The sequence below is a fragment of the Meleagris gallopavo genome, chromosome 21 (assembly GCF_905368555.1).
Source record: "Meleagris gallopavo chromosome 21, MGAL_WU_HG_1.1, whole genome shotgun sequence".
NCBI classification, from domain to species: domain Eukaryota; kingdom Metazoa; phylum Chordata; class Aves; order Galliformes; family Phasianidae; genus Meleagris; species Meleagris gallopavo.
The window spans coordinates 7,941,040-7,967,249 of record NC_139424.1 but is presented as its reverse complement, the minus strand read 5'-3'; the positions used below and the strand labels follow the sequence as shown (position 1 = coordinate 7,967,249).

Genomic DNA, 26,210 nt, shown 5'->3' with positions numbered 1-26,210 from the left:
AGTGATGTGCTCTTCACATCCATATATTATTTTAGTGTAACTACTCATTAGTAGTTGCAGATGTTAAAAGATCTTTCTGACTTCAGTTCTTGCTGGCAGAGGTTCTGATGGTTATTTTTATCTTTGTTGATATCTTTCTCTATCCTTTTGCCTTTTTTATAGTGGGAAACATTTAAAGAACTTTTACAAATACGATGTTTGAAAGCAAAATCATAATGTATGTTGTTTAGGCAAAAGCATTCAGTGAATCTGCCTTGTGTAATCTCAGCTTTTGAAGATGCATCTGTGTGTCTGAAGGACTCGCATGTAAAGCGTATGGAGCGCAGTGGCTCTGTACATCTGTGTGTCATCGTAGAGGTTGGGGATGCAGACAAGGCTGTGTGATGGGTAAACATATAAAGAAAATTTAATAGTCTTCTATTATAAAAATTGGCCCTGGAGATCAAACAACCTCTTGATTATCAAAATTTCTTCTGTGGAAGAAGTTCATACAAAAGAGATTTTACATCTGCAGAAAAAAGATGGCTCCATAATTTTAGCAGAACACAGTACAGCTTGATGAGTTATGCTGTACTGTGTTACAAAAACAAGACTTCAAGTCTCCTTTAAGAAAAAAACGAAACAACAGGTACCAAGCTGCTTATCTGTATAACAGTGTATTACTGAAGTTTGCTTTACTAGAGCTGGTAGTTCACATGGACACTTCCAAACTGGTACCTGAAACCATGATTTAATGACTTTAAGTCATTCAGCCTGCAAAAGGCAGCAGCATTGTCTCTGTCTCTCATTTTTATTAAGAGTGGAAAAAATATATGGTGTATATTGTTATTTCAGCCAAATTGGGACCTTTATGTTTATTAGAGCAGCAAAATTGCATTTTTTGCTACTGCTTTTTGTTCTTAGGTCAGTCTAAGTTAACTGTAGTTTCACCTAATTCCTCCTCATCTGGAATTTGTTAGAAAGCATTGGTATAAGGAGCTTTTTTGGTGCTTATGCATAAATGCTCATTTTTACTAGGAAGGTGGTAAATATTTGCAAATACTTTCATTGACCCAGTAAGGAACTGAGGTGGAATGTCTCTTTGCAGATGCTCTCAAATCATTTTGTAGGTGTGCTGTAATACTATTACTACTGCAATTACCACTTAATTTCAGAGTCAAAAGAATAACCAGTGATTTAAAGTTGGAGATGTGTAGATGAGAAGTACCAAGTACCATCTCTGTTTTGCGGGACTATGATTCTATAAATCATGAATAAAGAGGATCAGATCTGTTTCCTACGCTGCCATGTTTGCCTGCTTTCATTAAAGGTAAGGTCATGTCACAGGGCAGAAATTTGTTTATTGAATTGCTGTGTTTATGTAGATGAAGTTCAGCATAGATGCAGTTGAAAATTCAAAAACTGATGGAGGACTTAGTTTTTTTACAAGATTTAAGGAATCAGGTACCATAGCCTAGGCTTTTTGGTTTAGACTGATTTTGTTACAGCTTAAATGCGAGGCTGCACAAGTGAACAGCTTTATTTTCTTAATTGTTGTAGCTGGATGTACTTAGTGGGGGGGAGTGGGGGAAGTTCTAAGAACAAAAAAAACCTGGTGACTTTTCCTGCAATGTGCCTATTTTGAAGTGGGAAGGAAGTGAACTGACATGGATAACATATGAACCTTCTACATCTCCTTGATGTGGATATTAAAGGAACCTTGAAAATATTTTATGGGGAAGTTGTTGGAGGCTTCTAATTTTAAATTCCTAACAGGAAATCATTGAACTGTAGAGGAGCCGACATAACAGACTGTTACTCTAAAACAAGAGCTAAATGCAGAGCATTCACATGAACTTGTCAGATCTTTTTTTACTGCTGGTTTATTTTTCCTTTGATGTTTACTGCAACCCAGATAAATACTTTTTTGGTTTTGGATTCTGCATCTATACCAGTTAATTAGTCACGTTTCAGATGAAATGTTAAAGCAATGTCTCTAAGGTCGTACATCAGTGACAATGAAGAAGAGGTTGTAATCCATCAGCTTCAGAGCTTAAGTCCTTGCGTGGTCAGATCCTCCACTCCTTCATGGACAAAAACTTTTCAAATATGGGAACTGCTCAGTTTGGTTTTCTTTTTACCTTTGTCGTGCTTCATCTGAGGTTGCTGCTGAGATGACAAATGCTTTTCACGTGGGTTTTGATTCAATCAGTATGGTTTGTTGGAGCTTAATTAGGGGTAGGAAGAAGGAGAGATGATGATGTATCTGTGAGCACTAAGACATGATGGTTGGTCACCAAAGTTAGCTTAGGTGCTTTACAAAGGAAGGAGACTTTATGAGCTTGCATTAGCTGCGGTCGGATGGATAGTGCTGATCTCTGCTGCTTTGTGGTTATGAGCTAAAACATCTGAGTATTAGTAATTTTGTATTTTTCATGTCAGATGAAATTAGTCATGGCTTTTATAAAATATAGCTGTGCAACTTTAAAGCATGCTGCTAGGAAGGAGAGGACAGGATGCTGGCCATCCAGTGCTGGCTTGTGCTGTGGAATTACGATGAATTTGAGCATACGCATGTTGATTCATCTTTATTGTCTGATGTAGCTGAGGGAAAGGCAAACTGCTATGGAAAACTGTTAGTACTTGTTGCGCCTTCTTCCCTGCCACTCCTACTGAGAAGGTAGGCTTGTTTGCACACTTTGCTGAGTGTAGACCCATAAACTGATTTCACAGGCAGTGCTGTGTGAAGAGCAATGCAGTGTGTTGGTGTAAAATGCTTTTCTGGTTTTTCTGCCTCTGTGCCTCTCTTCTCTTCAGTACTTCAGATCCAGGCATGTGATCCTGTCTGTCTTGTTCCCCTTTGTTTCCTCCTTTCTATTTTGAAGTCTTTGAGCGTGTGGATGGGTGATCCTCAAGGATACTCCATGAGATCACTGGTGGTTGTGTCTGACAGAGCATGTGGTGTCTTAGTGAACGCCAGAAAGTATTCCATGGAAGCAGTGTCACTTTACTCCTGATATCAGCAAACCTAAAAGATTCATTGTGTTAAACCTGGAGCTGCTTAATCTATTTTAACATTGTCACAGCTTTTGGCTAAAGATGGGGTCATTTTCTAATCTGTTTAGCTTAAGTCCATTTGAGATTTTTTAAAATACAGTTAAAAGCTAACAATTTGGCATTCAAACAAGAAGTTGTCATTTTAATTATGAGAACTGACTTAAATTAGCTGAACCAGACAAAGCAGTAATAATCTTTGTACAGACACTGAAATGAATTTATTTCATTGTTTTCAGTTTTTCTTCCATGAAACCTCAACTTTTGGATGCATGTTCCTCTTTCTGCACATATCTGGCTTAGTTCAATCTCTCTTGTGAGCTAAAGGGCTTCACTGAGGAATAACAAAGAACCACCAAGTTTCCAGTTGCTGGAGGACCAGCTGGTTGTGTGCCCTGGAAAACAGCAGTGCCATTGTTTTCCAGTGCTGATTTTAGGAATGTTGTTGCATCAAAAAAAAGCTAATGTACTGGAATTTGATTAGGTCTATGAAGGAAGGTATGATTGGTACGTGGTGTTTGACCAGGAGTCTGCTGTCATAACTGCACTTTTCCCCCCTTCATTTCCTTGTCTTCGCAAATAACATGCTATCTAGAATGCGGTTACATGAACTACAGGGGGAGGAGTCAAACTGTTTTGGAGGGACCTATGGTTTTCTGCTCTAGATTGGTTAGAAAATTATTACCTATATTGAACTGCAGTTCTTGGAGAGGCTCCATTTATTTAATTACGAAATAGGAAGATTGCATTTACTCAGAAGTAATGCTGAGACTTCAGTTGTCCCTGTGATTAAACAGAGCTATAACACAAATTTAACAGCAAGTGCACCTATTTAAAACACCATGTTATGAAGCTTAAAGGAGAGGTTTGTTTTCTTTTAAAGCAGGATTTCTCAGTTCTATATTTGGCTGTTGATCTGGTGATTGATCTGATGGTATAAAGACCTGTAGAATCAGGGAGGGATAGTTATCTCATTGGATTACTGGGGATTAATTCATTTGTAACGGGTTTTCAAATCCCTAGGAGCTCTAGAAATGCAAAGCTTTCTTGATATATTTCCTGTTTCTAAGTACTCTGACTTTGATGTGGTTAATGGAAGGAAATCCAAAGCATTTGAGCACTCAGGCCAAACTGTCACCGTTTCAAAGAGCGGGAATATTTTTGAGAAAATAATTTTAGTGATCATTTCGGCTGCTTGAAGCTCATAGTGGGAAACAATATCTAGAATTTCAGCTACGAACACGATGCGCACAGACCCTCCCGTATGCAGGAAGCACCGATTACAGCCTCACGCTCCGCGAAGGTCGGCGCCGTCCGGCGGGGCGCTGAAGGCAGGGAGCGGCGGCCGGCGGCGCTCGGGGCCGGGGTCGCGCTCCCACCGAGCGCCACCAGGGGACGCTCTGGAGGCGTTGCCGCTCGCTGCCGCCCCTTCCGGCGGGCGGGGGCGCGGCAGGGGGCGCTGCGGCGCGGAGCGCGGCTCTCCCGCGGCTCCGACGGGGATTGTCGGGCAGCGCTGCGCGGCCGCGGCCATGCCCGAGCGGCGCCGCCACCAGCGACAATAGTGCGCGGCGGCGGCAGGGCGGCGGCCATCGCGGGCGGGGAGCGGCGGGCAGCGCCGCGCGGAGCCTCCCGCCCCATGGAGGGGCCGTACTCGCTGGGAGTGAGCGTGTACTCCGACCAGGGCGGCAGGAAATACATGGAGGACGTGACCCAGATCGTGGTGGAGCCCGAGCCGCCGGCCGCGGCCGAGTGGGGCCCCGCGCACAAAGGCGGAGCGGCGCCCGGAGACGGCGTTCGGCGGAGGGCGGGCGGCCCGCGGGCGGCGGAGGAGGGAGCGCCGCCGCCCGGCCCCGGCTGCGGCTCCGGACGGCGCCCGCGGCGCTCCGTGGCCTTCTTCGCCGTGTGCGACGGGCACGGCGGGCGGGAGGCGGCCCAGTTCGCCCGGGAGAACCTGTGGGGCTTTATCAAGAAGCAGAAGGGCTTCGGTTCCGCCGAGCCGGCCGCCGTGTGCGCGGCCCTGCGCAAGGGCTTCATCGCCTGCCACCGCGCCATGTGGAAAAAGCTGCGTAAGTTCCCGTCCGGCGGCGCCTTCCAGCGCTCCCCGCTGAGCCCGGCGCTCCCAGCGCGGGGCCGAAGGATCGCGGAGCCGCGGTTTGTTTTGAAGGAATCGCACGCCGGGTTTCCCGGTCGCGTTTATTGGGGGATTTCCGTCCCGCGGCCGCAGGGAGTCGCGTGTAACCCCTTTACGTTCTGCTCGTCGAGACCGTCGCGAAGGGAAAAGTTATTTTAGCGGGCCGGCGCGCAGGCTTCTCCCGAGCTGTCCCGGCGGAGCGCTGCCCGGCTGCGCACCGACTACCGGCCGCTCAGCGCTGCGGGTTGGGAGCGGCGGGGCGGCGGTCCGGGCGGTGTTGGGCACCGCGGCTGGGCTGAGCTCCCAGCGGGGTTCCCTTCTTTTGTAAGGTGAGTTACGGCTCAAAGTAGGCTTGGTTTTATGTATGCGTCTCTATATGTGGCTCGACAAGTTTGTTTATAAATAAATGCATATACGGTATAATGTGTGTTTCTATGTATTTGGAAGCCCCAGGAAAAGATACTATGTAAATAGTGAGCGTATAGGGGCAGGCAGGAGGGGAGCACGAAATCAGATCAGAGCCATAGGTGCTGTGCTGACGGCGGGTCAGGGGAGCAAGCAGAAGGGAATTGCATTTATAGCTCAGTGGAGCTTCGAGGAAGTCAGTTGGGCCAGGGGACAGCTGTGCTGTCATAAGTTTGATTTTCTTTTTCGTATTTCTTGAATAGCTGAGCAGAAAAGTTGCGCAAGTGTCGGATATGGGATGGGAGTGCCAAGATTGGGGCATGCTGGTGCTGGTCCGAGGTGTGAGTTGTGGCAGTGGCACTGCCTGCAGCCTTGTGCTGGGGGTGGTGAGGGTGGCACGCAGCACAGCAGTGTGGACAGCAAGGAGGGGTTCAGTTCTCTGCCTGTAGTGTCCCTGGGCTATTCTTTGTCACCGTAACAAGGTGTAACTGCAGAATAGGGAGGGGTGGAGTGAAATGAGAGAATGCAGGAAATACTATTTTAGTACTTAGTGTTTGGTAACAGTGCTTCGGTTGTGGAACCAATTTAAATTGTTGTCAGAAACAACAGAGTTCTGGTTATGAGTATATGGTGTCGGTTTTAGGTAGATTATATAGTAAACACTTCCATTGCGTGTTTGAAGACACTGATGTCTTCTGCATGTGTAGAGTTTAATGGGAGAAAAGGATGAGGATGTGCACAGGTAGTCCATCACTTGTCATGCTGTGCTTTGGAATCTTGGTGCAAAGGGTGGGCTGGGTGCAGGATGGAGCCCAAAGCTTCCAGCTGATGGCACTGGAGGAACCGTCTGTGCTCAGCTGCCCTTGGGAGCAGCGAGTCGTCCTGTGGCCATCTGTGATGAGCAGCAAGTGTTAATGTGCTGATGATGAGTATACAAGAAAAACTGAAACAGGAAAATACCCTTTGGTCACTACAGATGATTAGTGGGGTTAATTGTATTAATGACATTCCTAATTCTCTGAATGTTAAAGAGCTTCCAAGGTAAGAGTTATGATTTGAAGCCGTTTCCACAGATGGGAGCAGTAGGGAAGCTTTCTGCATGAAGTGCGCTCAGCAGGTCCCAGATCTTGACACTTATAGCTATGTAAACAAACAATGCAAAAAGCTTGCTTTTAAATACACTTATCTTGATACTTTTAAAAGCTTTTTTTAGCACTACTAGTTATAAACTGTGCTTATAACTCTTCCTTTAAATTTAATTTGAAAATAGAAGTTGAACAGTTTATTTTTTTCTGCAATAAATAGAATTGTGTTTTAAATTTTTACTGCAAAGTCATCACTTCAGAGTTGTTTCTTGTGCAGGCTTAAGAGTTTGTGTGCATTCCTATCTGAAAGGGAGCTCTGCTACCTGAGGCAGTGCAGGCTTTCAGGATGATGTAAAAACTTCATCCTCTAGAGCTGAATTAGAAGTTCCTGTAGCATTTGCTTGTTGAAAGTTTGATAAGGCTTTTGGCATCAACCTGGTCTGAAATGAAATATTGCAGTTTGATTTAATGTATTTAAAAACAGCAAAACAAAAATGAAATCCATTCTCTAGCAATCTGTGATATACTGAATAAACATTAATCTCTTATTTTGTCAAAAATATGCAGAGACAGAACTTCCAGAGCCCTGTCTGGGAGCAGCCAATGTGCTTTAGGTTATCAGCCGCCCGCTGGAGGCGAACTCACTGCTTCCACCACAGCCACGTGCTTTGTTCTGTTGGAGATGTGCTTTCCAGGTGCAGGAGCCTTGTTTTGGTGTGGCAGCTGTTGACTGTGGGTTGTTTTACGATAACTTTATGCCCTGTGCTTCAACCCCTCTAGCAGGAGAAGGTGCAGAAAGCAAGAAGCAATTGCAGTTTACAGTTCTGTGCAATGCTTGGATTTGTCTCTTGAAAGTGTCTTAATACTTTGTGCACCCGCATCGCCTGGCTCTGTTCGTGCAGCGTGCTGTCTCATAAATGTTTTTTTCAGATCCAAGGCCCCCAGCTGTAGTGGAATTGTCCCATGCTGAGACACAGCAGCATTCCTAGGACATAGCTTAATGTGACAGTGAATACCGAACTGGGGGTGTGGGCCCTGCAAATAAACTTCTAACTTGTTTATCCCAGTGTGCTGCCCAGACAGATTCTTCCCTTACTGAACGTGTAGGAGTGATGTGAAATCCACACGTGCTTCATGTGTAATGTTGAAATGTGAATTTTGTTTTGAGGGCTCAGATGTAATTTCAGAGTTTCTTTTAATTTGATAATCTGGTGTAGTATTACAAATTGTTTAGTTTATAGGACTGATAGAAACAGAATCCTGGACCTGTGGAGAATGAGCTGGGCAAGTGGCTTCACCTGAGCTTGGGAGAAAAATCAGGAGTTTTGATACTTGTGTTAATTTCTGATGAGACAGTCCCTAAAGAAAGGAATATGCTGTGCTGTGTCATGCTCATTTCTAACCAAAGGTGAGATGTAAACTGCAATTGCCTTGATGACTGGCAGATGTAATTTCTGCTTCTGTTGAAGCCCCAAATCGGGGGCTGCTGTTTCAATCTTTTTCTCCTAAGTGGGTGCTTTCACTTCTGTGCTCCTCATTTCCCATAAAGACCAGCGTGATTCTCTAATATATTTTATTGCTATTGAGGGGTTGTTACACTGACAGAAACTCATTAGTTGCAGCTTGTTTTCTGTTCAGCCAGTTGTTGAAGCCCTCATTCCCATTTGGCTTCCTCCCTTATTTGCTTTCCATTTAGAGTGTGTTACATTTAATAGCCACTGTTAAAATTGCCAGACAGGGTGCTTCACTGAGCTGACTGTTTATGTTCTCAAAATAACGTTGCTTTTAAGGAGAAAGTGTAGTTCAGTATTTACAGCGCAAAGCTAGAAACCTTCGCTAGGGCTCAAAGATTGGAATGATGCTGGATCTCCTGGCTGCTCACTGGAGGAGATGCTGCATTTGCCCTCAGAGTGGCTGTGCTGTACTTGTGCTTCCCCACACTTGTGTTGTCTTGCCCCAGGCATCTGAGCACATTGGGTGGCACTGGGGCTCAGTGAGTCCCTGTTCTTCTGCTCTGCATGCTTGCAGCTTTGGAGGAAGGCCTCATTCCTTTTTTTCTTGTGTGGTGCTGCGGCACTAAAAGATGAGGAAAAGATAACTCGGGGCTTTGGCTGCGTGGCTAGGATATTTCCTGCAAGCAGTGTGTCACAGTGGAATTTTGGTGTTGTACGGTAAGCATGGGTTGTGAAGGGCAGAAGATAAAACGTGACAAGTTCTTTATCTTAAGGCTGTTCTTTATCTTAAGGCTGAGTGGGTGCAGTGAGGAAGGAGTGCAGGGTGCTGCTGGTGGGTGAGGGCAGCTGTTATCTGCGGGTATGGGAGCAGGGAGGACTGGTGCGCCTAATTGTTCTTAGTTGGGACATCCCAATCATTTTGTGATGTTTTGGAAGAACAACTTGGAAATGTAAACTGAAATAGACAAGGGAAGAAAAGAGAAACTGGATGTGAGTTGGGAGAATAGTATAACAAGAAATTAAGGTGTGTTTTGAGGGCAAATCATTTGAGGAGGAAGCAGCTTCCCCTAACCATACACAGGTCTTCTACTATCCTGAATTCGATGAGTATCTTCTCTGCAAAAATCCGATGCTGGGTTACGATAACACACTTAGTCTGCATTATTCAGTCCTCCAAAAGGAAACATGAATGAAACGGTTGAGATATTACTCAGCTTAGAAGTTGTTTGGCATATCAAAGTAAAACAATGTGTTCTGAGGGAACCGGGAAGGTCTGAATGGTTTGATTGCCAGCCAGGTGTCCAGGCAGAGTGACTCAATTTGGGAGTTCTTGCCTCTTCAGACAGGGAAGTGAACAACAGACCACTTAATGTGTGTCAAGCTTGATTGATCTGCTCAGCATTCGAGTAACACTTCCTCCCACACGTTCTTGTTCCTCTGGTGACGCTTGGAGAATTAAACCTGAGGAGACAGTTGTTGGAGTCCTATCTCAATGCCTTCTCTTGGCTTTGTTTCCACGTGAGCTGTGGTTGTGGCAGTGATGGTAGAGATGTGAGGGGCCCTGTATGTGCTGCTTTGCTTGCGACCATGCCACAGTTACACACGCCCTGGTGTAGCAACATGCAAACCTCTCTGACGCACCCTTGATCTTGAAAACAACTTTGGTTCCACAGAATTAAAAACAGAGGTCTTTCTGTTCTCTTTTTTTCCTCCCTGCAGCAGAGTGGCCAAAGACCATGACCGGTCTCCCGAGCACGTCGGGAACCACCGCCAGCGTGGTCATCATCCGAGGCTCCAAGATGTTTGTCGCTCACGTGGGCGACTCCGGGGTGGTGCTGGGAGTCCAGGATGACCCCAAAGATGACTTTGTGAGAGCTGTGGAGGTGACGCAGGACCACAAGCCTGAGCTTCCCAAAGAAAGGGAGAGGATTGAAGGCCTTGGGGGCAGGTAACCACCTCTGTGCTTCTCCCTTCAGTTTTCAGTTTCTCTGGGTGCTAATGATGCTTTTCTGTTTCAGCTAGCCTTAGGCTTGTTTAGTTTAGGGGGCAGCAGGCCAGTTGGTGAGTCTCGTGGCCTGCTTGTATTCCTTCGCTGTCTATGCAATGCCTTTTTTTGTAGATAATGATCTCTGCTGTGGCGTATGTGTTTGTCAAATAGTGGAATAGAGCAGTTTTAATGGAAAAGACACTGAAATGTCTTTCTTCATGCATTCTTCATTGTTCCTGAGGTGATACTGGCAGCTGTTGAGTAGGCTCTTCAAAGTTTCTGTTAAAGGAAAATAAAAGATATAAAATTGAAACAAGGTACTGGTTTTGTTGCATTTAAATGCATGCTTAAAATGTTAAAATGCCACTTTTTAACTTGTATCTCAATATTAGTACTTTCTTCACTGTCAGGAGCTGGCAGATGTTAGAATATCTGAGTTGTGGTTGATGAATGTTCCCTGTAAATTGGGAGGAAAGCAGGCAGCCTTGTCAGATGGCACTAATGTTTTGAGACAAACCTCAGGGCTCGGATTTGGCATAGCTTCACAGGAGCTCGCTGTTCTTTCATTCCACAGTACTGCACCAGATGGATGGGCAGAGTTTCCTTCTCTTAGCAGTTCAGAGAGAGAGAGCACTGAAGGTTTTCCTGTTGACATCATTCACACAAGAACCCTGTCAGCTCGTTAACCTTCATCTATCTGTATTGCTAGCAGGTGGAAGCTGATCAGATATCTGTATTTGGGGTGGGAGCTTCTCAGAAAGGGCAGCTTGCAGCTTTGTGAAGTTGGAGTTCATAGATGTGTGGGTTTACAGGTTGTTCATCTCAATGTTTGAAACAAGTTTTGAAGAAGCGTTCCCTGAGACTTTGTATCAGCAGGAGCAGTTAAACTTTTTTAGCAACTTTTTCTGCTCCTGCTGCTTCTGTTTTTTGTTTTTTGTTTTTTTTTTTCTTTGTTCCTCTGGGCTGGCTGGTAAAACCAGTGCGGGTTCTTGTGAGGCAAATGGTGGGAGTGTGGTGGAACTGTCGCTTGCTTATTAATGTCTTGTCTTTTCTTAGAGAAAATTGGGATAAGTTAATGTGAGGGCGTGATTGAATTGTTTATTAAAAATGGTATTTTCTAAGTAACAGTCCTGGAATACAGGCTGAAATCTTCCAGATAAAGAGTGAAGATAACATTGTGTAACTATTAGTTGTACAAATGGATGAGATGAATTTTAGGCTGTGATGCTTTCATGCAGAAGGATGGAGCTAAACATGCTTTCATGCAGAAGGATGGAGCTAAACATGCCTTTGTTGTTACGACCTTTGAAGTCTCAGGAAGTGCGTCTTGAATAGCTTCAGTATGAGGAATCTTGAGGCTGTTCCAGAGTGCCTCAGTTTCTAATTACCAATGGCTGTTCCTTGGATAAAAGTTAACTTTTAAGCATCTACTTTTTAATTCGACTGAGCTTTGGTCGTTTGTTGTTTCATTACCTTGCTTGGTACCTCATGCTCTCCCTTCTTTCTTCCCTGTTTCTTCCTGCTCCATAATAGTGGGTTCGCTTACATAGTAGCTTCTCTTTTGACCCTTTTAATGCCATTTCTGAGAGCTAAAACCATTGCTTGGTGCTATGGAGCAGGTGTTAATGCTTAAAGACAGAGTTGTTTCTTCCCGTGTTGTGCTTCCAGCAGATAGCAACTATGAACAATTCCTCTTTTTATTTCTCCCTCATGTTGGTGCACCAGTAAGGAAATTCCTCCAGAAGACTGCTCTTATTATTTTCCTCTTCCCAACTGTACTGTGCTGCTCTTTACTGCCAGACTTTGGCAGATGGAGAAAACTAAAGGAGGAACTACATGATATTTTCACCCGAGTTGATGTTGATGGTTCTCATCTAAGGAAAGCAATTTGTCTTTTGCTTTTTCGCTGATAGATTAAAAAGATGCTCTTACATCTGGCTGTTGCAGCCAGCCATAATTTCCTCCAAGTCTTCGTTCTCTTGCTTTTTCTTTACTTCTGCCCTTCATCTCCTGCTTTTCCATTTATCTTAATGTGGAATGAGGCTCTATGCAAGTGATACCAGGTGTTTTGAAGTACTTCACTGTGCTGTGCACCTCACTGAAGATGCTGTCATTACTGACTCCGTATTTGCATATTTAATTATTCTTATGTCATTGAAACAAGCTTTCATTTCCAATTCCTTTTTATAACCCCTGCTCCTTTCTGATGGTTTTTAGTGTCATCAACAAGTCTGGTGTGAATCGTGTTGTCTGGAAGAGACCTCGCCTGACTCACAACGGCCCTGTGCGCCGCAGCACCGTCATCGACCAGATTCCCTTCCTGGCCGTGGCCAGAGCTCTGGGTAAGTGCCCCCTGCGTGGGAATGAGACATCAGCACGCAACCCACCGGAGCTGAATTACACCCTGCTCTGCCAGAACATTTAGTTTAGAGGGATTCGGTCACTTGCCATGATTTTAAGGCTTTCTAAAATTATGAGCCTTAGGAGTATTTTTAATACAGTGCAAATGTAACTTTTCAAGTGGAGCTGTAGGAGGTGGCGTTGGTGAGTGGAGGACTGGTTGTACAACATGCAGGACTTCCACCTCAGTTCTGATAAAGATTGTACTTAATGAGAATGTGGTGAGTGCCTCCAAGATGTACAGCACAGTCAGTCTTATTGAGACAGTGAGACAGTAATTTTTGGCTAGGTGGTGATGAGATTGTTTTGCTGCATAGCAACGAAGGCGCTTTGTTCTTGTGTCTCTTTGTAAATCTTTCAAGATGATGTAGATTAAGAAAAGGGTAGAAGTCAGCCTGTGTGCTTTATCTATAACTTGTCTTTGCAATAGTGTTGGTAATGGGAAACTTCTGAGGAACACTCTAATAGGGATGAAAATAAATACAACAGTGTCTAGCAAGCTTGTTATGAATGCTTTCTGGAAAGTACTTAATAACTTGATCTTTGGCAATCTCTTGCCCATGTGTGTTACTATTTTCTAGCCAGTTGTTTTCCTGAAATTTTACTGCCAAATTCCAGTCTTCTGCTGTTTGCTTTCCTTCCTCCCTTAGTGAAGAAATCTCTATCCAGATTGATTCAGTATAGGCTAGATTCTACGGAAATATAGTATCATTTTTTTCACCTGTGAAAACTGTTCTATGACTTAATTTCTTGGCAAATGTGGAGGTTACGTGATAGTGCTGTCAGTGTTCCTAGATCAGCTGGCGGTGTGTCACAGGGACAGTCTGTTCCTGGGACCATGGTCATCTTGTGATAACTGCATAACCTTACTGTGTCTTATTTCAGAGGCAGTTGTGTGTTTTGCATGGATTTGTCTAATGTCAAGAATAATTGTGCAGTGGTCTTACCTTGTAAAAGATCTAGCTATAGAGGCCACAGGTGATTGAATGCTGATCTTTTTCATAAAAAATTCTTTTTTTTTCCCTCTCTTTATCTTTCAAATCTCACTGTGTATCATTCTAGACAAGGTAGCTGCTTATCTTATGATTAATAAAATCTACCTAAGATATTAAGTCCTTTGGAGTTGATGGATGGAAATCTTTGCTAGTCATCTACCAAGTAATATCACATTCTTTACCTCTTTTCTGCAAAGTGTCTGTGTTTGTTGTAGGTTACAAAAAGTGGGTATAGTTTAATTTCAATTATTTTTCATTTCTACACTTCTGAATTTGTTGTGTACAAAAACCTCAATGACTTTTGATCCAGTTCCTCTCGGCAAGTTGAACAAAAGGATTTGGCTGGGTTCTGCATGCAGATGGGAATTCAAGGAATGATGCATCTGTTAGCCCCCTCCTGCGTTCTTTCCAGTTATGTGGATGAGGGGGATTACTGGGGAGTTTTAGGTCTGAGGAATGAGAACACTTTGTAACAATACTTGGTGTCAAAAGTTAGAGGATTAGAACACTTAAAAAGGACAGTGCCCTCCGCAAATCGTGTAGGAGAAACAGGTTTACAATGTGACAATATTTTGGTATTTCCCTGCTCTGGGAGCCTCCAAAAGCCTCTTTGCATTCCCTTCCGAGGAGGTGTGACAAACCTCCTGCAAAAAAGAACGCAGCTGCTTTGCTCTGCAGGACCCAGATGGTGCACAGACGCTCACAGTTTGGAAACAGGATTTAACTTCTTTCTGAGGCCAACATGCCCCTTCCACTGCTTACAAAAGACCTACCACAACTGAAACCATTTGCATTCAAGCTATTGGAGGCCTGCTCGACCTCTTGGCTGGTTCCCAGGTTGCTACCCTGATTGGCACAGCTCTGCTATGCTGGAGCTTCTCCAAGTGGAGTAGTAACTGGCAGTGCTGCCATACTGGTCACGAACACTCCGGTCCATCCCCTCACGATCTAGCACAGAGATTCCTTTTGTTAATTCCAAATTTGCTTGTTGTTCTCAATAGAAACCCCATGTTGCAAAGGTCTGGGGCTTATTATGTGGACAGAAATTTTTAGCTGGACAGCACGATACCCTAGTTGCTGCCCTGCACCTACAAGGCAAACAGAGCTGTGTATTTATTATCTTTAAAGTGGCAGGTTATCTGTTTTTTTTTTTTTTTTTTTTTTTTTTAAGGAAATATAAAACATAGCTGTTTGTAAGAGGGAGGCAAAACCTTTTCCTTAGGGCATAATCTTTTGTGTAAGTTTTTTGGCATCCATAACTTCATAGAAACTGTCCACTTCATGTGCTGTTCCTATAACAGATGTGTGGTAACTCACTTTACTCAAACCCCCTTGTGTAATGCAGGGGTATGAGTGTGCAAATTGCTAGGTGCTGTACAACGTAAATAATCAGGAACAGGAAGCCATTGTGTAACTTGCTTGTGTGTTTTGAAGAGTGTGTGTCATTGCATCATGCATTACTGTCTCTCTGCCACAGATTTGCAAGTTGGATTTTTTCCATATGGCATCCAGGAGGGTATTTTAGACTCCAGTGAGCGTGCTTACAAATGTGTGTCTTGGGGGAAAGCATTGAGAGAGAGAAAATAACTGTGTGTATATAGCCTTGTAGTGTTTCAGCTATGCTAGCTATCTAAATACATAAACTTAGCCCTTCAGTTTCTGGTACAAAATACAGGATAAGCACTGAACTTTTGTTCTCACGTCTAGAACCCATTGTGTTAAAAATGGAATGAAGAATTTTGATCTTTGGGAGTGAGTTTTGGAGTAAAATCTAGCCTAGCATCTGTAGTGCTTTGAAAGATGGTATACAAAGTAGGGAAGGTATTTAAAAAAAAAAACAAAAAACAAAAAAACAAAAAAAAAAACAGAAAACCAACAACAACACTATAGTCTGAGTTCTCAGTGTCTTACAGTGTAAATTGAAGCATTTTCCTTAGTTTTTATATAGATGACAGACCCACCCCCTTCTGATTGTTTTTGGTAGAGTGCCTCCAAAATACAGAGTAGACTTTTTTGTATTAACACAAATGTTCTGCTGACCTCTAGAAGGAGCTGTGTACCAGAACAGTGAACTCTCAGTGTATGGCTGCTGTGAGAGTGCTGGCTTTGACAATGACATGGAAGCTGTTTTCCAGAGCACTCGACTGGCTGCAGAATTGCTGTTGTAAAGCTCTCCGAACATGTGCACTGTGAAGAAGGGTATGGCTGACCTCAAATGATCTGCTTTCATTCTTGTGTGAAGCTTTAATTCTTGGTGTGCACTTAAATGTGTGTGCATACAAACATTCAAAATCTGCTGCCAGGTAGAACAGGCATAGTTGGTTGATGGTATTTGCATAAGCTGGTAAGTGATATTTAAACACTGCACAGTTTTACTGATACTGCTTTATATCCATGTGTGTCACACATATGGGTTTCTACTCCTGTTCTGGAGATGTCTAACTTCAGCTTGTACAGTTTTCTCCACCCTTGAGACAAACTGTGCATCTATGCCTGTACAGAATGCAGAGAATGCATTTAACTGTGCAGACTTGTGTTAGTTACGCACATAATGTGAAGGCACATGTGGATCTGCTTAGCTTAAAGGAGCAAGTTCAGGGCTTTTTTCCTGCTTTTTGCTGACTGGAGCTCTGTGTGCCTCTTTAGCTCTCTTTTCTTTGACAGAGTAGAAAAACTATGATGATTGTTTCTCCTTACAGGTGGAACTTTATCCAGGTTTGGTCACTGTGTTCTTCTGTTTTACTCCTTGTCTTCAACTGAGCAAATGCTGTCTAGGGTTGAATGTCATTTAGAGACTGCAATTCCATTTTAGTGTTCATTTGAAGGATTTAATTCAAGAAATAATGAGTAGCTTCCTGTGTGTCATTTCAGCTCTTCATTTCTGCTTTTGCATCCTAATTCTTGTAGGCTTTTCTCTGACACTTAATCAGTGTGCTCTGGCACAAATACCTTCCTCCTCTCTTGCTGTGCTTTTGCTGACGTGTGAGCAGAGATGAGCACCCTTGGTGCGGCTGTCTTGTGCAGTTCTTAAATCACCGTTTGTTTTAGATGTAAATGTTTTGTTTGCTGTTGAAATGACATCCTCTTGTCTGTGCTTTCCTTCTTTACATAGTGTTGAAGGTAAAATTCTTGCTCCTAAAGGGAACGGTGAAAGCTTTAAAACCCTGAGCACTTCAGGGAAAATTTTTGGCTCGCTGCTACCCTCAGTTTTGTCCCTGCTCTTCAGGCTGAACTTCGAGATCACCGCTGGGTTTAGGAGTGGGACATCGCGCTGCGTTGTCTTTACGCTGCTGGGATGACGCCCTCTTGTGGCTGTAGGGCCGGGCTGCCGTCAGTTCTGGTGCGAACGTTTTCCACCCCAACTTGGTCTGAATGATCTTAAGTGGTTGCTGTTATATCCTCGCTGAGGTTTGCCTTGCTCCCCAGCAGCAATACCTCACAGAGCGGAGAAAGGAAGTTCTGTAAGTCTTCTCTGTAACTAACAGACCTTTCAGATGAGTTGTGATTTAAAAAGGTCTGGGATTAATCAAACTGGGTTTTCCTCTCTCACTGGGACTTGTAAAAGTAACTTTCCTTTCCTCTAATAAAACCAAAAGGTATTTGGTATTCAAAACAATGTGCTCCAGAAACACAAATGAAGGGCTTGATTTATGACTTTTGGATGAACTGATGCTATAAGGTGGCTCTGGATCCAATCTAGTCTACTTATGTGATGGGTGTTTTTGTTTGTAATCAGTAACTTTTCTGGCACTGTCTGAGTTGCAATTAGTTTTACTCACTATTTTAGAGGGTAATAGTAAGCAGATAAGGTAGGCTATGCATTTTTGTGTTTCTATACCTGGTTGTGTGTTTCTTGCTCCTTTATTATGTGATTTCAAGTATGTATTTTTCATCTGTTAGGTGCCACGTAACTTTTGTGCAGATCTGTGTGTTGATCTGGTTCTAGACATGACCAAGAAAAAGGTATGATTTTCTTGGAAAGTGTAGAAGAAGCTATATTAATTCCTGTTTGTTTGGAAAAGGAATAGGCAAACAGCACCCCAAAAGAAATGTTCCTGGATAGAAGTTTTTTCAAGAAGGTTGAGTTTTATAGATGTTTGGTTTTTAATTCAGAATGAAAATAGTACAGCTCAAAGTGAAGCCTGAGAACCTGGGATTCCAGTTCCATAATAGTAGCCTTTGGCATATCACGTCATCCTGCTGTCTTGGCTTTCCAGTCTGCTCAGGGGTCACTTGTCTGTCTGCTTGCTTTGGGACAGAATTAAAGACTTTATAACATTTTTGCAATGCCTGGTTTGTTCTGCTTTCTGGTTTACTTTCTTCTCCCTTATTTCCTTCCAGAATTGTAACAGAGAAGGCCCTGTGTCAAGTGGCTTCCTCCTGGGTTTGCCATAGATCCCTCAGCCGCTGCGGATGCTGTGTCCTCCAGCTGGCTGGAGGAAGATAGACAGCTGACATAAGAATTCGATGTATGCAGCAGCTTTAAAAAGCATCAGCTTAGTCTGTGGTGCCCTGCCCTGTTTTAAAAGCAGTAATTAAAGAGGCCTTGCCCTGGTAACGTGCCTTGGCCTTTGGTGGTTTGGAGCTGAAGGACCTGCAAGAAATATTCTTTGTGAAGTACTCTATGCAGTACTCTTCTGCCAAGGATCATTTGCCTGTTTGATTCATCTGTGGTGATACGACTTCTGTAGTTCAGTTCCTCTGTTATTTCCTGGATATTTTAGGCCCTGATAAGTGCTGAGTACCATTGAAAGTAAATCTCCTGGAGGTACAGCTCTGGGTTCCTCATGTGTCTTCACCCTCTGTGCACTCCAGCAGTTCCTTGTTGTCACAGCCCATTGTAACCGATGTGACGTTCCAGGCTGTCACCTGCAGAGCGCTCTGTCTTTTGGAGGAAGGCTCTGAGTCACTGGATTGTAACTCAGGAAGAGCAACAGATGGCCGTGATGACATGTATGTGGATGAACCAAAATTAAATCGTGTTGGGTTATTTTTATCTTAGAGCAAAGTATTTCTAATCAAAAAAATGATTCAGCTAAAAGCTTTTGTGGATTTTTCTAAACAAACATGAACAACCCAGCAAATAAAAGCATAAAAATATTAAGCTTGTTGGAAGTTGCCGCCACTATTTCCGTGATCTGGCACGATAAGATTCCAAGCTCTTGTTTATTTTATCTGCTATGTTGATGACAGGCACAACCTGAAGAGCTGTCAGTGTATCAGGACTTTTTTTGTGTGATTAATGTACAATAACTGTTGTGCTGGAGCTCAGTTCTTCTGTTACAGTGTTTATTTTGATCTTGTTGCCAGCTGGCTGGCTTCGTTGGACTCTGTGGAGGAGAGTGCACCTCTCTATATGTATAAACAGAGTTGGCTGTTAATTAGCATTTATTAGAAGCATGTGTTTGCTGCAGTGGAGGTGAATTGGTGCTTTAATGAGGTTGGACCATCCACACTCACTGTGGTGAAGTGGCGTGAGTTGAACTATTTCTTCTGATTCTGGAAGAGTCTTTTGAGCTGGTTCTTAGCTTAAGGCAAAGCTAATGGAAGGAAGGAGGAAGACAAAAGCTTATTTCTTGTCTTTAAAAGGATGGTGATGGTTGCAGAAGTCAGCTACAAACGTTTGCTGTAGTAAGTCAAAAATCAAAGGAAAAAAACTAACAATCTTATGGGAGTTCTTAAGCTTCTCAGCTCTGACATCTTTTCTACTCATTTCTACTTCTGTAGCTGTATGTTCTGCCAGTACTTACAGATATTGTTATTCCTTTGTTGGTTATCACTAAAGGAAGTTACTTACGAGCCATTTCTGGAGATTTTTTTGGTGCTATTTAGTATGTTGACAAAAAACAGATAAGGTAGAATCCAGAATGCAGCATTAGTTTTGTGGAAAGGAGGAGGAAATGTTAGTGCAATGCCATTCCTGATTTACAGGCCCAGCATAAGAAAACCTTCCCTGATTTTCATTATACCTGATAAATTAGATTGCGTGTTCAGTTTGAGTTTATTTTGTTGTTCTGTTGGAGTGGTTGTTAATTGGAGTGATGTGGAGGAAGCAGAATCCAGGAGGTCGTTTTGATTCAAACCTGACTGAAGTGACTGGGATTCAGTTCAGGCCACATTCTCCGCTGGGGTGACCCCGAGCTCATTCACACAGCAAGAAAGATTTAAAAATAGAAAGGTTCACTGCATGAGGCCTTCCAAGGGAGAGGCTTTAGCTCTCATTTTCTGCTTTCCTGCTGGAACCCAGGCTTTACTTCTGTTCCTGTGGCTTCCTTCCAACTCCAAAATTTGGCACGTGTTGTTCAGCTGGAAAGGCACTGAGTTCTGCGTGGCTTTGAAAGTGATGCTGTGCAAGAGGAGAAATGGGGAAAAAAGGTATATGAGCAAAAGGCTTCAGTCTCCATCTTTGTCATCTTTGTTCCTTCTCCATGGCACCTGCATGGACAAATACACACACAGCAAGAGATGTGTGTGCTTCTGCATTGGTTGAATGGCTGGGGGGGGGGTCTCGGGTTGAAAGGACAGGGAGGAAGGAGAGCAGTTCCACATCCTGACTGAAAGGTTTTGGATTTTTTTTTTTTATTTTCAAAGCATGTCTTTATAGGGTGTGCAGAGCAGCACATCATCATGATGCAGGTTAAAGTCTAATGCTGTGTGGATGTTGGGAAGGGAGGGAAGAACAGTCTTCCTCAACCTAATTTTAGAAATGGAGCTGTAATTGTAGAGACAGCAAAGATTTTGACCAGTGTTTAAGCTGTACCTGTAACCGGAAAGGCTTTTTTTTTTTTTTTTTTTTTTTTTTTTGCAACAGTTCAACAAAGACCTTAAAATATAAGTAAGCAAATTACATTGCGTTACTATTGGTGGCATGAGACTGGTGGTAGTTGTTAATTACCAGAAATGGTCCCATGAAAATAAGAATCATATTGTATGCAATATAGCAATTCAGAAACACGTTTTCTTTGCTAGGTGATCTGTGGAGCTACGACTTCTACACTGGTGAATTTGTTGTGTCTCCTGAACCTGACACTAGTGTGCACACCATCGATCCCCAGAAGCACAAGTACATTATCCTTGGCAGTGACGGACTGTGGAACATGATCCCACCTCAAGATGCTATCTCCATGTGCCAGGATCACGAGGAGAAAAAGTACTTCATGGTGAGGGCAGTGGGCATCAGTCACTGTGGAAATTTAATACTGTTTTCCTTGTAAAAATTGCTTAATCTGACATGCATGAAAAGTACCCAGCAATGGCAGTGCTGTAGAGACATATTTCAGTAGTTTTGCCACAACTTATAGGTGGTGGTAACATGGCTGATAGCGTGCTTGCATGTACTGAAATATACAATTCATGTGAACTTTGTTTTCAATTTACAAAGTGGATCTGATTGCTTTCTCTGTCTCTGAACATAAAGGGTGAGCACCGCCAGTCCTGTGCCAAAATGCTGGTGAACAGAGCACTGGGCCGGTGGAGGCAGCGCATGCTTCGTGCAGATAACACCAGTGCCATCGTGATCTGCATCTCACCACTGCAGGATAGCAAAAACAACTTGGAAAATGAAGAAGAACTGTATCTCAACTTGGCAGAGAGTCCCTGCTATAGCAGCCCTGATACAAATGTCATGACGCCCTCCCACTGCTGCACCCCACCTGTCAAGGTAACTTTTTTCAATGTTTTTAAATGTTCTGTGTGCCAGAGTGGAACCCAGTAAATATATATCAATCTTCCCTTTTGTCTTCAAATAGTAACTTCTCTTTAAGCAGCTTAGTGCCATATGTAGGAGTTGGGGCAGTGGTGTAGCTGGAGCACTTAGAAACTACTTGTCTGACACCATTTGATGTTACTGTTTGCACTGCAGAGGACTAGGCAGTGCCTATGGTTAAATAACGTTTCAGTTGTCAGACAGTAAATTGACAGCAATTACCTGGCCGTATCCTCAGTACTTCTCATAACTCAATGGATAACACTTTGCAGAAACACACATGCTTGTAACAATCATTCTTAACGGAGTTCTGAATGCAAAAGAATACAAAGTCTCAGAAATGTTGGATTTCAGGATGCAATGTTTCTATGATCCTTAAAATCCAAATAACTTAGTAGTAATTTTGATCCTGTTTACTCTTCGAAATGTATAATTACTGTAACTTTATGCATATAAAGTTTAAGCATATTCAAGCAACTTAAAATACACTATTTTGTCAAGACAGACTTTCTGAGATCTCAGCCAAAATCAAAACTTCTCTATTGAAAGAGGAGCCAGAAGTTTAAAAAACAAACAAACAAAAAAACCCAACCAAACCTAGCAGGCTGGCTGTGGAAGCATTCTTCGTTGTGTGGGTTGTTTTTTAAGTTAACACACAGGTTAATATAGTCAAGTGCACGTTGCAGGGACAGTAAGATCTCCCAGTCTGAAAAGAAAACGGTCTTCCTCTAGTTGGTTTAATGTCCTTTGTTGGAGGAAAAGACATAATACAGAGTCTTTGTTCGGGTTAGAAATTTTACCCTTTAATATAAAGCAGATCTGCTTGGAAGCTTTTTTGCCCTAAGAAATAGAATATAGTTATGAGTGGATGTTTGCTTCAGTAATTACCAGCTGCTCCTGATTTAAGTAACTGTCCTTTGAAGTTCTACAGTATCTTTGGATAACGGTCCTTGGGGCAAAGTAGAAAAGAAAGCAAAAAATTAGAAAGGGATTCCTTAACATTCCCTTGGCAGAGACAAGCAGCTAGTAAAATGGCAGGCTCAGCCTTCTTCTCTCTTTCTCTTCCACTCAATATAGAAAAACACATGAAAAGAGCCTAAAATAGTGAATTTTTTTTGAATTCTAAATGTTCCTGAACTGAAGAAGGAAGTTAAGGGGAGAGGGAAAGAAGACACAAATAATATGGCAATTGAGAATATTAATTAGCAAAATAATATGTAAATGCATTAATACATAAAGCTAAAGGCAAATACATGATCTAATTAGGTAATGAATTCTTAAAAAGAAAAAAAGAGTTGAATTTTTCCAAAATGTCTGCAAAGAAATGAAAGATGGTTTAGCAGATCAGTCTCAGCTCCTGGAGGTCACTGTGATGTGGTTATAGGCCAGAGCAGGCAGGTCAGCAAAAACAAGAAGTAGCAATGAAAGGGATCTTTATCTCTTCTCTCCAGAGAACGATTAGAAGCGTGGATAGCTTGGATTTGTCACAGTTGCTATCTTGCAAAAACAATTAATTTGGAAATAGATGGGAGAGTAAATTGAAGTTTTCTCAATTAAACAAAAGTATTTCTTAATTGCCTATGCTTCTGGCAGCTATTACTAATAAAAAATTAATTCAGTTGTTCCTGAGGCCAGTGATAGAATTTGATTGACTTAGGCTGAGAAATTACATTGGTGATGGTTTAAGGTTTCTATTTTGTTACCTCAGTCGTTGGCTCAGGCTTCTTGGAGTCTCTGTCTTACCAGAGCCTTATTCAATCTCAGTTATTCATCCCAAGCAAAAGATCTTGGCAATAAGAGCTGAAGTGTGAAGTGTCTTGCACAATCGGAAACATAAAACCTAAATATTGGCTGGAGACACAATGTCAGAAAGGAAGTTGAGCAGGCTTAATAATCTTGCCAGAGCTTCTCCAGTCACGTTGTCTTAGCTTTCTTATGGCTTCTGCGGGAAGTGAGCTGAACAACAAACAATACACATCATCTTTCTTGTGTTACTATACATGGTAAAAACATTACCTGAATGGCTTTATTTATGCATAAGCAGCAACAGAGGAATAGTGGGAGAGGAAAACCAAATCTAGGTGCTAGAAACAATTCTGATACTCCTCTTTTGGAGTGAATTTTATTAAACTCTTGTATTATGTTTTTCAAAAGAGCTGAGCAGTTGCATATGTCTTATCAACGGTGAGCTGAGGTTCCTCTGTCATGACTTTAAAAGCACGACTTCTTGATAGGAAATGTATTGACTTGGTCTGATTCATCTGCATGTGCATTTGAGTTTTCAGCACACGAATTTCTTAATGCAAATGGCAATAACTGCCTTACATTTATGGTATGTACCATGGCCTTGAAATTTGCTTTTGAAGGACTTACTGAGTAGCTAGGGATTTCTTCACAATTAAATCTTTAATAAGGTCATAACTCATATCTTCAGGGCACTGCGTAAATACTAATTTTCATAATCCCCCTGTGAACGGAGAAAGTAAGCATCGTCCCCGTTTTTCATCTCAGTAAAACTGAGATTGAGGCAGAAACACTTATCAGAGGCTGCAGAAGGGATGAGTGGCTGAAGGCAGGATTAGGAAGTCCCTGGTTCTCAGCACATTGTGTAAACAGCCTCTCTTCAAAGTACAGAACAACTGCGCTTCATGCAGGGTGGAGAGATGCGCTGTGATGGAGTTGCTTCCTCTCAAGTTATACAGCATACAGCTAGGCAATAAAGCATGCTACTCAGCTGTGAGGAATCAGAAACAGCAAATAGTTCTATTTTTAGAATAGCTCAGTCCAATAAATTTATGCTCCACCTTCTGTATGCGATCAGCACACTCAGGATATGAAGAGTTTGTCCATCCTTCTCATAACCAAGTTCTGCAGTAACTGCAAATGCTACCCATAACAAAGGTCAGGAGACTTCTGCTCATTGCCCTGCTTGCTTGGCTGTCTGATGAGCTATGAAATCTTCAGAAGTAATGTAAGTGTGCCTGTCACAGAATGAGGAAAATCAGATATCCATGTTAGAAAATGCCTTTAATGGAAATCTCAAGACATTGCAGGCTCTGCTTTCTCCGTGGCTTCCTAAACAAACAGAAGATGCATTTTGATTCCTTATGTAACTTGCTTTATAGCAGCAAAAAAGATGTACAGACCAAGTAAGTCTGAGCAGCTCTCTCAATGAGCAGATTGTCTGCCACTGAGACATTCGCAAACTGAACAATGGAAGTAAATGCTTTTATAAAATTGTGCACAAAGTACCAAGCTGAGATGCACAGTCTGTATCTGTTTCCATCTCTCCATCCCTGCCCCTCTGGGGAGAAAAGATTGTCCTGTTTTGGAGCAGAGTTTCTCTGTCTCTGATAAGGTTTAGAAATGTTTGTCATACTGTTTTCACCTTCAAAGGATAATGGAGGTAATGTTATATTTATGCCTAAGTATATTTTTCTTTCCCCTCAGCTTTTAGAGGATGATCCGTGGCCACGACTGAATGCTTCTGAGCCTGTTCCCTCCCTCATGCATAGCAGCATGATCTCAGAAAAATACGCCGAGCTGCCAAACGAGATTGCCAAAAGCAATTTACCTTCATCAGGAGCAGCCCTAAAGGATTCAGGTCCACAGGACGAGAAGTGCAGCAAAGCGTTGGCTTTGAGGATACAGGAATCCTACAGTAATGGTTTGTCAGTCAGTCTATCCCCATCCAACTCTACAAATTCAGGCACGGACCAAAAAGGCTTAAAGGTGTCTCCTAACAGCCAAACAAAAGCCCAGGATGCGGAGAGGACACCCACAGCAAACTTTAAAAGGACATTAGAAGAATCCAATTCTGGCCCTGCTGTGAAGAAGCCGAGGCGCGGCCTGAGCCGAAACATGGGTGTCCAAGCAGAGGGCATATCCACAACGCCGCAGCGCAAGAACTCAAACAAGCTGGCCATGCGGCGCAGCCTGCGCGGCCAGAAGAAGCTCGGCAGTTCACTCTTCCACCCACCCAGGAAAGCAGTCTGCGTTTGCTGAAGGGCATTTGTGTAGGGGAAGTGTTTTATTCTGATGGGAATTTTAAAGTTGGTGCAGAAGTTTGAAACTCTTCCTGTTTTATCTTTTTTTAAAGTAGAAACTTTTTGGTATCCAACAGCTTTCTCCCGGCCTCGTACTTGCTTGTATTATAACTGTGAATTTTGTAGATGTGTAGGGTATAAGTCACTGTAAAATGTGTGTAAATTTGTATTCCTTCATATTAACGTAGTCTCTTTTTTTTTTTTCTTCCTTGTATAATTGTTAAAGCGGGGCTAAACCTTGTTTGAAAAAAAAGAATAAAGTCTTTTTTGTTAATTTACTAAAGTCTTGAATTTGTATACACTTCTCGTGATGGGAATTTCACAACTTTTTCACTAAAGTAAATTATTAAACAGAATGGAAGATATGTATTTTCATAGTATTATATGTCCCACTGGAGTGTGTCTTTTAGAATACACTAGGTCTATATTTTGTTTTTAAATTTTAGATTTCTCTACTCAGAAACATGTGGAAACAGATGTTGAGTTGTGCTTTAGGCAGCTCGATGTCCATTTATTTGTTAATTAAAATACTATGCAGTATCTTATCTAGTTGCATTTTTGTAACATTAATAGTCAAAGTATTTAGCAAAAAATAATCGTGTTTTTAAAACTCCAACTCCCCAGTCGTTCAATAAAGCCATTCCCCCATCCCTGCTCTCAGTGGTGGCATTTCTACCCAGGCGTTCGTGTCTGCCCTACGGAGGTTGAGTTCTCTGCTGTTCCAATACCGATGGTGCTGCTATACCTTTCAACAAGTTCTTAAGTTATTTTATGACAATTTGAGTACGTGGACCACATGTATGTTCACCTAAATAAAAAGTGAGAACTAAACTGAGTGTCTTTTTTTTTTTTTTTTTTGCCTTTTATAATTTCCAGCTTAAGTATACTCATTCACTGCAATTAACACTCTTTCCTCCTTCCTGGCGGCTGCTGTATGGAACGAACTTCCATAGGACTTCTTTTATAGCT

At 42.5% G+C, this 26,210-nt stretch overlaps 1 protein-coding gene and 1 long non-coding RNA gene across 2 annotated transcripts; both read left to right on the top strand.

Annotated features, from left to right (window-relative positions):
• Positions 1-1,398: 1,398 nt before the first annotated feature.
• On the top strand, positions 1,399-26,072 carry PPM1D (protein phosphatase, Mg2+/Mn2+ dependent 1D). The gene is made up of 6 exons (XM_085240533.1): positions 1,399-5,099; positions 9,828-10,056; positions 12,313-12,437; positions 20,460-20,650; positions 20,908-21,150; positions 24,646-26,072. Exons 1-6 carry the CDS (start codon positions 4,298-4,300, stop codon positions 25,198-25,200), a joined length of 2,145 nt encoding a protein of 714 aa, XP_085096659.1. The 5' UTR covers positions 1,399-4,297; the 3' UTR covers positions 25,201-26,072.
• On the top strand, positions 12,444-20,292 carry LOC146543039 (uncharacterized). Its single transcript, XR_014887508.1, has 2 exons — positions 12,444-15,689; positions 16,717-20,292. It is a non-coding gene; the product is annotated as an uncharacterized LOC146543039 (long non-coding RNA).
• Positions 26,073-26,210: the final 138 nt, after the last annotated feature.